We start from the raw sequence: 16,628 nt of genomic DNA, 5'->3' as shown, positions 1-16,628 counted from the left end.
GAGTCGTTGTACCTAAGGTCTCTTGAGTGGTCTGCGTTAATGTAGCACCCAAATTATGAATGGCTGCTCAATCTATGTGGCTGCCTCGACACACTATGGCATGGCTGCAGCCTTCTCATGGTTTGATGCAGCGCTTCTGCATCTGAAAGCATCTTAGTGGCACGCATTTTGGCACCGATTTCTTCATTAACGGCGTGTCAGCCTATGCGACCTCTGCCACCAGGGGCCGGGGCGCCATACTGACTGCTCGGTGATCGGTGCTGTTGTGTGTGACGTCTCTGCCCCCCCCCCCCCCAAATCCCACTCTTATTACTGGGTGGTGGAGGTGCACTTCGCCACACGCTGATGTTCACGCCTGTAGGTCGTCTATCAGCTGTTGCCAGCTTCAAATCGGTCTCCATCTACGAGTGTTAGTAACGTCATGAAAACATTAGTCTTGCCACAGTGGGATGGACCTACTGTAATTGCTCGCATATTATAAGGAAGGAGGATTCCATTCTTCTACTTCAGGTCTTCTTTTGCATCTTCACAGGACTAGTCACCTACAACAAGGTCCTTCTGACGTGGATATTTCACCAACCCTCCCATGATGCCGACTACGTCAGGTACCGGCAAATAGTGGGCACATATAGAAAGACACTCTTGTGAGGATGGTAATAATGTGTGTAGCCACCATAGCTCTGTCACCTAACCTACTGAGATACATTGCCTAAACAGAGAATGGCAACTGTCTGCTGCTGCATGACTATAGCCACAGCATTGAATATAATGATATTAATAAGTGTAATACTTGGACTATAATGAGAGAGGTATGAAGTAAAGCACAAATACAGTTTGAGATTATATACACACTATTTATTTAAATATCCTCATATAGTATGTAAAAAAATCATCAGACTCTTTCTTTATCTTCTATGCACCTTTACAGTATTTCCCAAATAAAGCTTTCTGTTGTGCAATGAATTCCACACATATCTCCTTTGAACATCTGGGCTCCTCACAATACTCTGATTTTTCACATGCACATTTAACCTATTTCTCTTCCAGCTATGCGTTCATGTGGAAAGGAAGGTACTGTTCCAAATCATCCACATGTACACTATGCACACATAGAAAGTTTACAACATCATTGTATGTGGAGTCTATCCTTAGCAACCACCGACTCAGTCTCTCCAATGCAAACCATAACTCACTCTCCACACCGCATATGTTCATAACTAATGCATGCCATAGATAAACACACTTCTCACCCGGTTTCACACTTAGTACAAAATCATCATCACTGTTGTAATAGACAGTGTCACACTAGCAGGGCGAATGTCCAGGGAGGTACGAGTTGGATAAAATCTTTACACAGATGATCACGTGACCGGATTCAGCGTTCATACTGGTTCCTGCACTTTTTTGTGAACTGCCATCTTGTATTACCTCATGGGAGGGGAGGGAAAGGGGGATGGGAGGGGAGGAAGGGCAACAGCACCCACACTCTGGTGGTGGTGTGGGCAGCTAGGCCAGTTGGTCTACAAACCTCAAGGTGAACACCTATTGTTCATTGTGGACTAGGGTGAAGTTGATGTGGGGTGTTAGGCAATTTCAAAAAAGGTTGACAGTTACAGCACAAGCATCTATCTGCATGAGCACTGAAATGCATCTTCATGACATCCCATTGCAATGCCATTATTTGTTGAAAAGTATTCAACCCACACTCGTCCATTATGTTTTATTTCCACTTGTTGTATGGGGTGCTAGGGGTACAGTCCTTAGCTGTGTGCTTGTATGTAGTACGCTTATTAAATCTACCCCTGCTCATCACCAGTATATCCTCAATTGTATACATGGATGCTTGAGCCAGAGTAGGTAAACTCCCTGCCTCTTGCGCTTCAGAAGACTGACTGGACTTTCATTGAATGATCCACAATTCCAGCACCCACATTTATCAGCATGAACTACAAAGTGTAACTTAGCCCCATCCTGCTCCATCTTCATTATTTGATGAAGCGTATTTGTCTTCTTCATACATTCACCAAATATCATTACTTTCCAAGAATGGTGCAAGTGGCTATGGAAACTGCGTGATTGCAGATAACATACCCATTAAACTCCTTCTTCTCCAGGACAGACATCTAATCCATTGAACACAATAGTCCATCTTCCCAGTCCAGTAGCTAGACACAGACTTGAGTGAATTTCCAGCCATTTTTTCCCTGGGCCCCCATCTTGGATTACATCACAGGAGTTGGAGGATGGTGGATGCAGCAATGTATACAAAATAAAGACTTATGTCTGTCCTACCTTGCAGCCCAGCACAGACTGAGTTCATTTCCTGCCAATTTGTAGGTGGGGGAGTGGAGGGGAGGGGATGGGGAGGGGGAGAGAAAGGGAAGGGTGGTGGAGTTAGGTAAGTGAAGGTAGCCAAATTGACCTATTTTTCCGCCAAAATTTGAACTTCCCACCATGACACCAGTTCGACATTGCCACATCTATGGCCGCCATCTTGAATAAATTTTGCCGGCCACAGTGGTCTAGCGGTTCTAGGCATGCAGTCCGGAACCGCGCGACTGCTACGGTCGCAGGTTCGAATCCTGCCTCGGCCATGGATGTGTGTGATATCCTTAGGTTAGTTAGATTTAATTAGTTCTAAGTTCTAGGCGACTGATGACCTCAGCAGTTAAGTCGCATAGTGCTCAGAGCCATTTTTGAATAAATTTGGCAACAATGCAGAGTGGACGATGCTGCTGTTGCCCCACGACTTACATTATGAGGAGAGGTTCAACACTCTGTCGCCTACTCATGGATTCACCGTTCATCAATCACCTTTCGTAAACGCTTACAACAGTGTCAGCAAACAATTAAATAGCTTCGCCGTTCTCACGCCCCAGTTCACAACAATTTGTCAAAATCGATTATGTCATTTGCGGTCTGTGTCGTCGGTAGAATGATTTACCATTCGTCTCTGCTTCATTTATATACTTTCCTTACCTTGTCACATACCCACAATGCTATCAGACGCCATTCGATCTCGCGGTCAGCAGAGGTCATTTTAATTTCGCTCCTAAAAAAATGTTCAAATGTGTGTGAAATCTTATGGGACTTAACTGCTAGGGTCATCAGTCCCTAAACTTACACACTACTTAATCTAAATTATCCTAAGGACAAACACAAACACCCATGCTCGAGGGAGGACTCGAACCTCCGCCGGGACCAGTGCACAGTTTATGACTGCAGCGCCTAAGACCGCTCGGCTAATCCCGCGCTGCAATTTCGCTCCTCAGTGTATGTGCCGTGTACTATAGTATGTGATAACGAATGCCCTCTGTTCTGTCCCGCTGCTAAGGATCGAAAGAAACATGTGAGTACTTAAGCGAAAAAATTTCCTGAAGAAAGTTAAAAAGCATTTACTATTGGTCTGACGTAAAAACATTTCCACTGCTGCTTACTAGTAATCTTCGTAAAACAGTGTAATCTTCCTTAAACATTTTGCAGATGCACTGACGGAAAAAATCAAGAAATAATCAATGTAGACTAATAAACTTTCGGGAATATATTTGTCTAGGAGACTTTTTTAGTGATTAACGTTACAAACGTTGCAAAAGTGAAATGCTCGTACATCAATAACCGGTGTAACCACCAGAATGTTGGCTGCAAGCCCGTAAAATTCGTGTATTGTGTTGTACAGGTGCCGGATGTAAATTCGTGGGAGGTGTTCCATGCCTGTTGCACATGGTCGGTCAGTACAGGGTCGGTTGATGCTGTTTGTTGATAATGCTGGAGTTCTCAGATGATGTCCCATACGTCCACGATTGAAGACAGATCTGGTGATCGAGCAGGCCAAGGCAACATGTCGACACTCTGTTGGGTTACAACGAAGGTATGTGGCCAAGCGTTGTCCTGCTGGAAAGCATCTCTTGGAATGTTGTTCACGAAAGGTAGCTCAACGGTCGGTTCACCAGACTGACGTGCAAATTTGCACTTAAGGTGCGTCATACGAAATCACACCCCAGACCATACCTCCAGGTGTAGGTCCAGTGTGTCTAGCACACTGAGAGATTAGGTGCAGGTCCTCAACTGGATTACTACTGACCAACACACGGCCATCACTGGCGCCAAGGCAGAACCGATTTTCATCAGAAAGCACAACAGATATCCACCCCGCCGTCCAATGAGCTCTCGCTGGACACCACTGAAATCGCAAACGGTGAAGATTTGGGGAACTGGAATGCAGGTTAGAAACCATCTGGCTCGGAGCTGTCCTTGAAGTAGCCGATCTCCAACAGCTCATTGTGTTACTGTAGCTCGAACTGCTGCGCTGATTGTTGCTGCAGATGCAGTACGATGCGCCAGAGCCATACGCTGAACACGATGGTCTTACCTGTCGGTAGTGTCACGTGGCCGTCTGGACTTCTTCTTGCGACTGTACCTTCTGGTGATCACGACTGCTAGCAAACATTCCTGCCAAGTCTTTTCGCAGTATTGTGGAAGGAACCTCCAGCTTCTCATTTAAACTCGGTGAGGTGGCATCTTCGTCGTCGTAAAGGCATTCTTTACTAACACAACTCACTATGTCCAATCTCAAAGGTAACTAATGCTCACGGTCATTACAGCGCGTATTTAAAGCAAACCTGATTTGCATCATCAGAGCTGCGCTACTAGCGCCGCTGTTTTGGGACTGGCACGAAATTTGAATAGACATCAACTTTCGTTTATCTCGCAAAAAATCGTTCTTGGTGTTGGGTATGCACGAAACTTTCTGATGTCTGCTGTTAAGATTGTGATGCTACACATACGGCAATAACAAAAAATTTCAGTTGAATGCTCAAATACATCTGTATAGCAAAACAAAATTTGGAAAAGCTGGTTAGGAATGGAACTTTACTTGTAACTAATAAATACTAATGTTTCTGTTCTTTAATCGATTCCGTCCATTATCTTCTTCGACCCCGTTTCTTGTTCTTTCTGAACATACTGCTCACGACAGCACAACAATAACCAGTTGAGGTCTTTCCTGCTGCTCGTTCGCATCTTTATTGTGTGCTCACGTCTGACACGCGAATTACATCGCAGCGAAAACACAGATACTAGTGCAGTCTTTAGAAAACATTCTGCGAGAAGATTTTGACACAACGAAGTGTTTCATACACTACTGTTCAACAGAAAATCAGTCATTCAGAGTTGACATCATATGCCATAATCCCATGGTAGTAAATGCAAATTCGGGAACAGATATGAATTTATTTATGACTCATGTGATGCGTTGACACGGCAGTACTGTTTTCCAAAATAGTAAAGCTTCCGGTATTACCCTCAGACACCTATTATGGAAACTATGAGCACGCAACCTGTACAAACTACTGTAAAGTACGCGTCTCACAAGCTTGCCCTTAGCATCGTCATGTGTCTGAATAGCAAATAATACGATTGAAATAGCTGTACTTACAACGGTCACAGTCGCTTCAACAGCAACTAGCTAAGAAAAACAGCACCTACCACAACAGACCCAAAGTTGGTAGTGGACGAGTGAGGTATGATCCCCTGTTGAGCCAGTTATTTATTTTAACTTTTGTTTTACAACTGGTTTCGGCATTTTAAGACCATGTCCATTTATTATCTACAAACGTTGCCACACGTATATGGTAGCGCTTTTACACTTCGTGTTTCCATTTGCTTTTGTTTAACAGAATTTATCTGTTCGTGCTGTTTTGAAAGTTTACGCACATAACGCGGGACATTGTGCACAAACTATAGAAACATCAAATAAAGTTAAATTTTTATAATCCAAAACAATGGAAACAACATACGTAGACGCTGCTATTTTCATACATGTAACAACTTTTCTAGAATAATCACTGGACTATGGTCTAGGATGACTGAACTAGTTGTGAAACGAAAGAAAAGTTTAATAAATGACACCCTTACTGGAAAAAATGCCTCATTCATTCCCTAAGTATATGTCTGTCACACACTGCTGTTATCCGTGCTATATGCTATCACTACTGTTCAGCCTGAAATCAGCATTTCCACTGCGTCTCCTCGCTCGATACAGCGATGTGCAACACCAAAGCAACTTTTTATATTTATTACCTCTCGCTGCCCAGTTATTTGGCTAGAAACATGATTATATATTTGCATATTTACAAAATGGAGCGTTCAGATCTCTTCATCTGGAGGGTTAGAGACTGAAAACTTTGGAAAGCATTGTGCGATGGGTGTATGTATTCTCGGATGGCGTGAAAAGTTCCCAACTTTCATGAGCAGTGGTACACCATGTTTGATGACGAGTGCCATATCAACGTCGGTCTGCAGCGTAGCATATGGGAGTAGCCGGGTGTAAGGTGGTTGAGGTATCCTAGCTCGAGAGGGTATCCCCGGTAGCGGCCGCCATCCTTTCTCATACTCTAATTACGAGAAGCCAACCGTTTTACATTCTAAAGAGCTACTGAACGGCGAGTATTTGATGTTCGCAAAGTTACCCGCATATCTCGTTCAAGGCGCTCGCTGTTTAGTGAGTACAGTACTCCTCGACACCTCGGCGAGCACTTGGCATGTATCGCATTCGGCAAGCATAAAACCTCTGCTTGTCGAGTACCCCGTGTCAGGCGTCGCCATCTCACTCTGCGAAGTATCCAGGCACGAATGTCGGTCGGGCACATACACTCCTGGAAATGGAAAAAAGAACACATTGACACCGGTGTGTCAGACCCACCATACTTGCTCCGGACACTGCGAGAGGGCTGTACAAGCAATGATCACACGCACGGCACAGCGGACACACCAGGAACCGTGGTGTTGGCCGTCGAATGGCGCTAGCTGCGCAGCATTTGTGCACCGCCGCCGTCAGTGTCAGCCAGTTTGTCGTGGCATACGGAGCTCCATTGCAGTCTTTAACACTGGTAGCATGCCGCGACAGCGTGGACGTGAACCGTATGTGCAGTTGACGGACTTTGAGCGAGGGCGTATAGTGGGCATGCGGGAGGCCGGGTGGACGTACCGCCGAATTGCTCAACACGTGGGGCGTGAGGTCTCCACAGTACATCGATGTTGTCGCCAGTGGTCGGCGGAAGGTGCACGTGCCCGTCGACCAGGGACCGGACCGCAGCGACGCACGGATGCACGCCAAGACAGTAGGATCTTACGCAGTGCCGTAGGGGACCGCACCGCCACTTCCCAGCAAATTAGGGACACTGTTGCTCCTGGGGTATCGGCGAGGACCATTCGCAACCGTCTCCATGAAGCTGGGCTACGGTCCCACACACCGTTAGGCCGTCTTCCGCTCACGCCCCAACATCGTGCAGCCCGCCTCCAGTGGTGTCGCGACAGGCGTGAATGGAGGGACGAATGGAGACGTGTCGTCTTCAGCGATGAGAGTCGCTTCTGCCTTGGTGCCAATGATGGTCGTATGCGTGTTTGGCGCCGTGCAGGTGAGCGCCACAATCAGGACTGCATACGACCGAGGCACACAGGGCCAACACCCGGCATCATGGTGTGGGGAGCGATCTCCTACACTGGCCGTACACCACTGGTGATCGTCGAGGGGACACTGAATAGTGCACGGTACATCCAAACCGTCATCGAACCCATCGTTCTACCATTCCTAGACCGGCAAGGGAACTTGCTGTTCCAACAGGACAATGCACGTCCGCATGTATCCCGTGCCACCCAACGTGCTCTAGAAGGTGTAAGTCAACTACCCTGGCCAGCAAGATCTCCGGATCTGTCCCCCATTGAGCATGTTTGGGACTGGATGAAGCGTCGTCTCACGCGGTCTGCACGTCCAGTACGAACGCTGGTCCAACTGAGGCGCCAGGTGGAAATGGCATGGCAAGCCATTCCACAGGACTACATCCAGCATCTCTACGATCGTCTCCATGGGAGAATAGCAGCCTGCATTGCTGCGAAAGGTGGATATACACTGTACTAGTGCCGACATTGTGCATGCTCTGTTGCCTGTGTCTATGGGAGAATAGCAGCCTGCATTGCTGCGAAAGGTGGATATACACTGTACTAGTGCCGACATTGTGCATGCTCTGTTGCCTGTGTCTATGTGCCTGTGGTTCTGTCAGTGTGATCATGTGATGTATCTGACCCCAGGAATGTGTCAATAAAGTTTCCCCTTCCTGGGACAATCAATTCACGGTGTTCTTATTTCAATTTCCAGGAGTGTAGTTTCAGTTTGCCACATTCAATCGATGTAGCGTACACTTGTCAGAGCAGGAGAGAATTCATTCTCGACAAAGTATGTTATTTGACTACTACACCCATGGTCAGTACCGGCATCGGAATTGTTCATTATTGCGAAAACTGTTGCGAGTTGGCAAGACTCAGCAAAACCAGGAGCACGTCCGCAGATGTCCAACGTAGCTTTGGACGAAGCGTCAGGGATAGAAGAGTTCCATGGACCACGGCTATACAACTCTGAAGAATTCTCTGCAGCTGAAACATCCCGTCGTGCAAGCCGTCATTGTATGAAAATACATACTACTCCCAGAACACCTCGACAAAATAGATTACAGAAGAAGATAGCATTGAATACACTCTATCAAGATAACACATGACAAAACTATTAAAAATTGTTCAAATGGCTCTAAGCACTATGGGACCTAACATCTGAGGTCATCAGTCCCCTAGACGTAGAACTACTTAAACCTAACCAACCTAAAGACATCTCACACATCCATGCCCGAGGCAGGATTCGAACTTGCGCCCGTAGCAACAGCGCGGTTCCGGACTGAAGTGCCTAGAACAAAAGTATTCGGCTGGTGCTTGCGTTCATAGCGTTTTTGTTTTGCTTGTTGGTATTCTGGTTGCTACAGGTTTGTTTATCGATTGTCATTTTTTATTTTTGGTTCACTTTTGGTATTTGGATTTACATACTGTCGTTTTGTCATTTATAGATAGTGAGTGGAGCTGTGGATGGTAGAAAATGAGTTCAATAGAGGGGTGACATCAGCGGAGGCAGCCAGAAATATTTACGCCGTGCGTGGGGATAATGCCATTGGACAGAGCACGGCATGAAAATGGTTTTCTCGTTTAAAGGAGGATAAAAAAAATGGTTCAAATGGCTCGGAGCACTATGGGACTTAACATCTGAGGTCATCACTCCCCTAGAACTTAGAACTACTTAAACCTAAATAACCTAAGGACATCACATATATCCATGCCCAAGGCAGGATTCGAACCTGCGACCGTAGCGGTCGCACGGTTCCAGACTGAAGCGCCTAGAACCGCTCGGCCACTCCAGCCGGCTAAAGGAGAATCGTTTTGACATTAGTGACTTTGCACGTCCTGGAAGACCTTCGGTGTTTGGTGAAGATCTTAAAATGCATTAATCTACAATGATCCCCGTCAGTCTATTCGAGTACTGGCAGATGAGATGAACTGTGACTGTTCTACCATGTGCGACATTTCATGCAGTGGGGATGGTTCAAAAATCTGGTGTATGGGTACTGCATTCTCTATGCCAAAATCACAAAAATCAGCGGGTGGGCCCATGTGTATCTCTGCTTGCGCGTCATCCATTGATTCTCGAACAACATCTACGATTTATATCCTGTATAGTTACTAGTGAGGAGAAATGGTATCTTTACGCTAACATAAGGAAAATAAAGGTATGGTTGAGCCTGAACAAAGTAACAACTCCCTGTACAAAGACCTTCGCGCATCAATAAAACATAATGTCATGCATCTAGTGGAATAGCGACTGTGTGGTGTACTGCGAATTGCTTCCCCGAGGTGTGACTATCACTGTTGACATTTGTTGTCAACAGCTGAGACGTCTTAGAGATGCAGTCGAAGAACAGCGACTAGGAAGACTATGTGAAGTGATGTTACTCTACGACAACTTTCGCTCACATTCTATCAGAATGCTAGACTGACAAAAAACACTATACAAGAGTTGGGTTGGGAAGTCATTCCACGCACGCCTTACTCATCTAATCTCGCACCCTCAGATCTCCCGCTTTTCCACTCTCTATTGAATGACCTTCACGGAATTTCCTTTCCAGATAAAGATGCCTATGAACAAGGCTCGACGAGTCCTCCTCAAACCACATGTTTTCTACAGTCGCTGAATCGAGAAGTTATCCCAGTGTTGGCAGACTGGCAGTGATGGGGATTATATTATTGATTACATTCTCTGTTATGTGTATATGTTCTGTTTTAAACTTATGGAAAAACGCTGCGAAGTTATGCACCAACCCAACTAACCATCGCTACCATTGTATTTTTCTACATGCAGCTCTACAATATACTCAAATTATTGTCCAGTCACGATCCATGACCTTGTTAATGCGACCACACGTAGCGTACAACTTGTGTAATATAATTGAACAAAATCTGATAATTTGAGAACACTTCGTAAGAGGACAGAGTTATCTTATCATTAATGGGGTAATACACTTGACTCGGTACACATGATTTCCTGTCTAATGCACGGGAAAACTTGCATGTGGTATGTATCATAATATACTCACCCATACAAAGTCGGTTGGACAGAACAGACCGTGACGGACCATTTCTTCATTTCCATTCTCAGCACGTCAGTAAACATTATCAGTGCGCTTTTGGACAGGCAGTAGGGACTCTGCATCGGGATTGGCACTCTTCCTGCAACGTCACAAACTTCGTATTAAAATCATAGTTCATCTTTGTTTCGTTGTTATTATTGTGTTATTACTGCTACGAGTTAACTTGCTTACTTCATAGTCACCTACTACGTTTATCAATTTCTTGTAGGTATAATATATTCGGAAAAATATGACATGTTAATGTCGATTGCGTACTACAGCTTTTATGTTTACGATTTTATATATCTTTTTGTGAATAAAGAATTACTGTATACCTGTTATACAGGAAGGTGCATTGTAAAGTAATGCACTGATTTCTTTAAAATATTAAAACTCTTGAAGCTTTTTCAATAAAATAAACTTCATTAACATTCAACATTTTTTTCTTCATATCAATATATTTATTTCTCAACATAGTCATCCTGGTGACGAATAAAATTCTCCCAAAGAGGGATCAGTTTGTTGATATTGTCGCTGGTAGACCGTTTGTTGAAGGAGCCTCACCTGTCTTGTACCGCTTCATCACTATCAAAGTGAAGTCCTCCAAGGTGTTCTTTAAGTTTTGAAAACACTCTGACCTCTGTACATAAAAGTTTGTTTGCGTGGCCATCTTCCGCAGCATGCACAGAAATGTGTGTTTTGTAAATAAAACCACCTTTTCTTTCTGCAACTGTAATTTATTTCTCCCAGACGCTTTTCGCCTTTTTTGTGGGATCTAGAACGATATAATTTTGTTTTAACATGTTTTATTTTTATATTATCAAACAGTTGTCGTCGTGTTTTTATGTGAATTAATAATTAGTTACATTTTGTTGGCATCTGCGTTTCCTCTCATCTGGTCTGAAGGTCGTCCTACCACTTCATTTCCGAAACAAACGCACATTTTTATATTCTGAACATTTGCTTTCACACTGTTCACCATGTTTATCATTATTTTTGTGGTGCACTATTACTCTTTTGCCACTAGTTATAGATATTTTTTCGAACACTGTGCTCTTAAAGACGTAAATATTGTGGGTTCATTATGGTAAACAACCCAAACAGGAGGAAATACGTAACGAAATCACAATATTTACGTATTTAAAAGCACAGTGTTCGAGCAAATATCTATAACTAGTGGCAAAAGAGTAATAATGCACCACAAAAATAAGGATAAACATGTTGAACAGTGCGAAAGAAACAGTTCGGAATATGAAAAAGTGCGTATGTTTCGGAAATGAAGCGGTAGGGCGACCTCCAGACCAGATGAGAGGAAACGTAGGTGCCAACAAATTGTAAGTAATGACTTATTTACATAAAAAACGTGAGCTGTTTGATAATATAAAAATGACACATGTTAGAACAAAACTATACTGTACTAGATCCCACTAAAGATGCCTCAGGGTAAAAAAAAAAAAAAAAAAAATGCGCAACGTGGCTGGGAGAAGTAAGCTGCAGTTGCAGCAAAAAGAGGTGGTTTTATTTGCAAAACAAATATGTCTGTACATACGTTGAGGTTAGCCCCATTGTTCCGATCATTACAAACACCAATAGACACAACGCTGCATGTTACTGATGTCGACACAGTCATCATCGTCCACAGCTTTCATTCTTGTGTGGGTTTTAATTGGAGGCACATATTTTGTAATTAGAAACTTGGTTACAGTACGCTATTTCTCACATACCGGCATAGTTACATTAGTTCAAACGGCTCTCAGCACTATGGGACTTAACATCTGAGGTCATCAGTCCCCTAGACTTAGAACTAATTAAACCTAACTAACCTAAGAACATCACACTCGACTAGAGTGGCCAGTGTATTCTCGAGACATGAACCCTATCGAACATGCCTGGGAGGGATTGAAAAGGGCTGTTTATGGATAACGTGACCCACCAACCACTCTGAGGGATCTATGCCGCATCGCCATTGAGGAGGGACAATTTGGACCAACAGTGCCTTGATGAACTTATGATAATATGCTGCGACGAATACAGGCATGCATCAATGCCAGAGAACGTGCTACTGGGTATTAGAGGTACTGGTGTGTACAACAATCTGGACCACCACCTCTGAAGGTCTCGCTGTATGGTGGTACAAAATACAATGCGTGGTTTTCATGAGCAATAAAAAGAGCGGATATGATGTTTATGTTGAGCTCTATTTCAGAGCTATTCTAGAACTTGGATACAGTTGACCAACTTGCTAAGGATGTAGCAATTCATATAAATCTCTCCATTAAATTTCTCTGTCCTCACTCTATAAGCTCTATCCAGCTGACATCTCATATCAGCTTTGCCAAGTATAGCGAATTCGATGGTATTGTTTATGTGTAGTTCATTTAATTTATGTTTTTTTAACTTTGTCAGCTATGTGTTTAATGTCTGTTACACATCCAAGGGCGTTCTGTAACATTAATTATCAGACACTTGTGACAGAAGAAAGCATTTCTTATTTCATATCCATACAACCAGTCTGTATGTTTATATAATGTAGTGGTACATAATCTAGAAAAACTACTTTTGCACGCACTTTGAATCTGTAGAATGTTTAAATCAGGTCTGGGCAGTCCTATCCTACTCAGATCCAAAATTTTCTCAAAAATGAGATTTCAGTTATCGATAGTTAAAATTTTGTGTTATTTCCACCATTCACTCTAAACAGAAAACTAGCGCCTACAAGTACCACATGCCCAGCACTATTCATATATCATCCAACTTCTTATAAACCCGCTTTACCACACACATTTATTCCCTGCCTTCATATTGCTGGGACTGTTTGCCAAGAGTTCGACAGTTGACAATCGACGTTGATCATTCACTTACAGGAACTGGTGGCATACGAAAATTAAATAATGTTTTTATTTCACAATTCGTATTTACTGCAACCTTTCCTGGGAATGATATCACTGAAAGTCCTCAAGAAATGGCGGCCACTGGTTACATTTCACACTGCCACGTTACACAGTATGAGCTGGAGCCATCTTGTGGCACAGGGTTGCACCTGTCTCATCGAAGCAAGAAAGTCGACCGAGTAATATGCATGACATGTAATACCTCAACTGATATCGAGTACAGAATAAAATATTCGGCCACATTACTTTTCAGGACGCCCATATAGACAGAGGATAGTGTCCCTCATGATCGCTTGCAAAATAATATGATGATTACGGTATACCTCTATCTTTAAATCACAATTTTTTCGACATTGGTTTTCCTTTATTTCTACATATCTGACTATGATCACTTTGACTATTTACTTCTGTTCTTATTGGCGAGTCTCATATGCTACTGTCAGCTAGTGGATTCTATGGCTGCCTACTACTGTGTACTACACTAAACCCATTAATAGTATATGTATGCCATTCCTGGCACAAAGAGCACATTTTTTAAAAATTTCCTGTTTTAAAACCAAGATCCCCAGCTAAAAATTTATCTTTACCATGAACAAAATTTTCATTTAATTAAAAAAGTAAAAATTATTTTGTTAAAATTTAATAATCTACAAACTGCATTTATTCAGTTAAAGATTTAAAAAATACGAAAATTCTAAAATTTATTTAAACTCAATGACATGAACCGAATGATCTTTACTTTGTTTTTTACCTAACACAAGGGAGTTCAAAAATAAACGATCTGGAGGCATAATTACAAAAACCAGTACCTGCATGTTAGAAGTATTGAACCTGGCTATTGAGACACTTGTCCCACTGTGAAGGAAGGTGGTGAACAAGTGTCTCATAAAATTTCTAGGGCTGCGATGTTAACCAGTTCCACACATACTGCTGGATGTCATTGTCCACATGAGTGCAGGAAAGGCTATGCCAACGTTCTTCTTTGACCAAGATGACCCCCTTCTCAATCACTTTCTGCAGCACGGGACAACAGTGAACGTCTAGTGTTACTCGCAAACCTTGACCACCCTTCACCAAGCGATTAAATCAAAACGACCAGGCAATCTCATCTGTGGGATTATTCTGCTCCATGAGAGTGCAAAGCGTCATACAGCCAATGCAGTAGCGGCACTCCTGCAGAAATTCAAATGGGAGGTTCTCAGCCACCCTCCATATAGTCCGCACCTCTCTCCCTCTGATTATGCCCCTGGGGGGCAAACGATTCACCTCTGACGACGATGTCCAGCTGTATGTGTGGAACTGGTTAACATCACAGCCCCAGGAATTTTATGAGACAGCCATTCACTGTCTTGTGTCACAGTGGGACAAGTGTCTCAACAGCCAGGGTCAATACTTCTAACATACAGGTACTGGTTTCCATAATTATGCCTTCAGCTTGTTTCTTTTTGAATGCCCCATATATATAAAATTTAATCCTACAATTTTTCTCTAATTTATCATTGTCTTCTGAAAATATTTCAGTGTAACAGTCTGGAAGAGTAATTTCATGTTATCATCTAAAAGTAATAATATAACTTTTTGACCGTATTTGCTCACCAAACTTTCAGCTTTTGAAATATTGTAAGATTGTTTCTTGCATAATTATTGCTATAATTGTTAAGTTCAGTTACTAAATTTTCAACACTGCCATTCATGTTCATTTTGTTTTGCTTTTATTTATGTAGAAAAAATGTAGATTTTAAAAAATTAAAACTTCTATCAAATGTTTTAATTATTTAAATCTATATTTATCAAAGGTTTTAAGTTTTTAAAATCAAAATTTTTCTGTTTTTATACCCTCTATGTTTCTGGAAACGCTTCAAAAGGAAATGTAAACATAAAGTTCTTTATATCTTTTTTTAAATTTTTATATATTTTTATGTTTCAAAATGTTCAGTTAATATTGTATATTGTGAATCATAAGTTAAATTCCTTAAAACATTCATTCTTCTAGTCATATTTATGATGTAGAATGGATAGTTTCGAATAAAATTGAATGTACTTACAATGATATCGTTATTTAAATGTGTAATTATTAAGTTTTATTTGTAAGCTTTTAAATAATTACTCTGTGAATCAAGTTTTCAAAATTCTTGAGGATTAATTTCATTTTTTCCGTTTTTTACATAGCTATTTTATAATTTAACATGAGCAAATAAAGAAGAATCATTCAACTGATTATTTTAGAAAACAAGAAAACTAAGATATGATATATCAAATTCAGCAGAATTATTATAATTAGTAATATCTAGTTCAAAATTTCTTTTTCCCTTTAATCCTGCTATTTCAATTGGTTGTGGTACAAAACAAGAAATTGGAATTTTTGGATTTTTCAGTCTTTCTTTTTCTAGTAGAAGGGAGTATTCTGGTCCACATCTAACAACAGGAACACGAATTCTATACTTTTAGAACAATTTTCTTTTCTTATGAAAGTGTAATATTATTATTATTACTAGCCCATCAAAGGTTAGAATCTTCTTGATCTTTTCTTGAACTCGAAGTGAAAATGTGTTAAATCTCCATCACAAATTATTTCTTTGAAGTCCTTAAAAATACCCAAATAACTCTAAATGATGAAGTACTTAATTTTGTTTGTCTTCAATTTACCATTGCTAAGAATATGTCCTTCCACAGTTAATTCATTTGAAACAGATGAAGTTAATCAAAAAAGAGTTAATGGAGAATTAAATGATCTTCTGTTGTAGACCAAATATCTACTCCTTTTCTAATTTAAGAATGTCAAATAACTTTAACACATAATTATCAATTAGTTTAATATTTGATTTCCCATCATACACTGAAAAATCTGTTTCATCTGTGTGAATAACGTCATATGCAATATAAAGTTGTGAATAATTAGGATGAATTGAACCATCAGCAATAGTAATTTCTGTTTCCTTGATGGGACTATTTAAATTATCTTTTGTCTTTTTTAACCAGAAATGAGTACAATTGGAAACTCTCGATTCTGTTCATGATTTATTAAGGAAATAATTTATTAGTTCCATTTTAAAATTACTGTTACACAGTCACCATTGACATCAATCAAATTATCATTTTCATCAGTTATAGTTATTTCTAAATTCTGAATAGGATCAAAAATTGGAATATATACAGGAAAAATTGGTTCATAAATTATTGGTCCTCCATATTCAGCATTTGGTTTAAATGAAAAAATATTATTAGTTCCTCCATGAAA

The 16,628-nt window shown here is 41.4% G+C and overlaps 1 protein-coding gene across 2 annotated transcripts in view; it reads right to left on the bottom strand.

The window, feature by feature from the left end:
• LOC126463873 (estradiol 17-beta-dehydrogenase 2-like) overlaps positions 1–16,628 on the bottom strand; it is a 229,496-nt gene that overhangs the window by 47,945 nt on the left and 164,923 nt on the right. For both annotated transcript variants that reach the window (XM_050096192.1, XM_050096193.1), the window contains exon 5: positions 10,467–10,599. In XM_050096192.1, the coding sequence (XP_049952149.1) occupies positions 10,467–10,599 (133 nt within the window). The remainder of the gene's footprint in view (positions 1–10,466; positions 10,600–16,628) is intronic.

This window comes from Schistocerca serialis, chromosome 1 (genome assembly GCF_023864345.2).
Source record: "Schistocerca serialis cubense isolate TAMUIC-IGC-003099 chromosome 1, iqSchSeri2.2, whole genome shotgun sequence".
Taxonomy (NCBI): Eukaryota; Metazoa; Arthropoda; class Insecta; order Orthoptera; family Acrididae; genus Schistocerca; species Schistocerca serialis.
The sequence above is the reverse complement of the archived record's forward strand: the minus strand, read 5'-3'. Positions and strand labels throughout refer to the sequence as shown.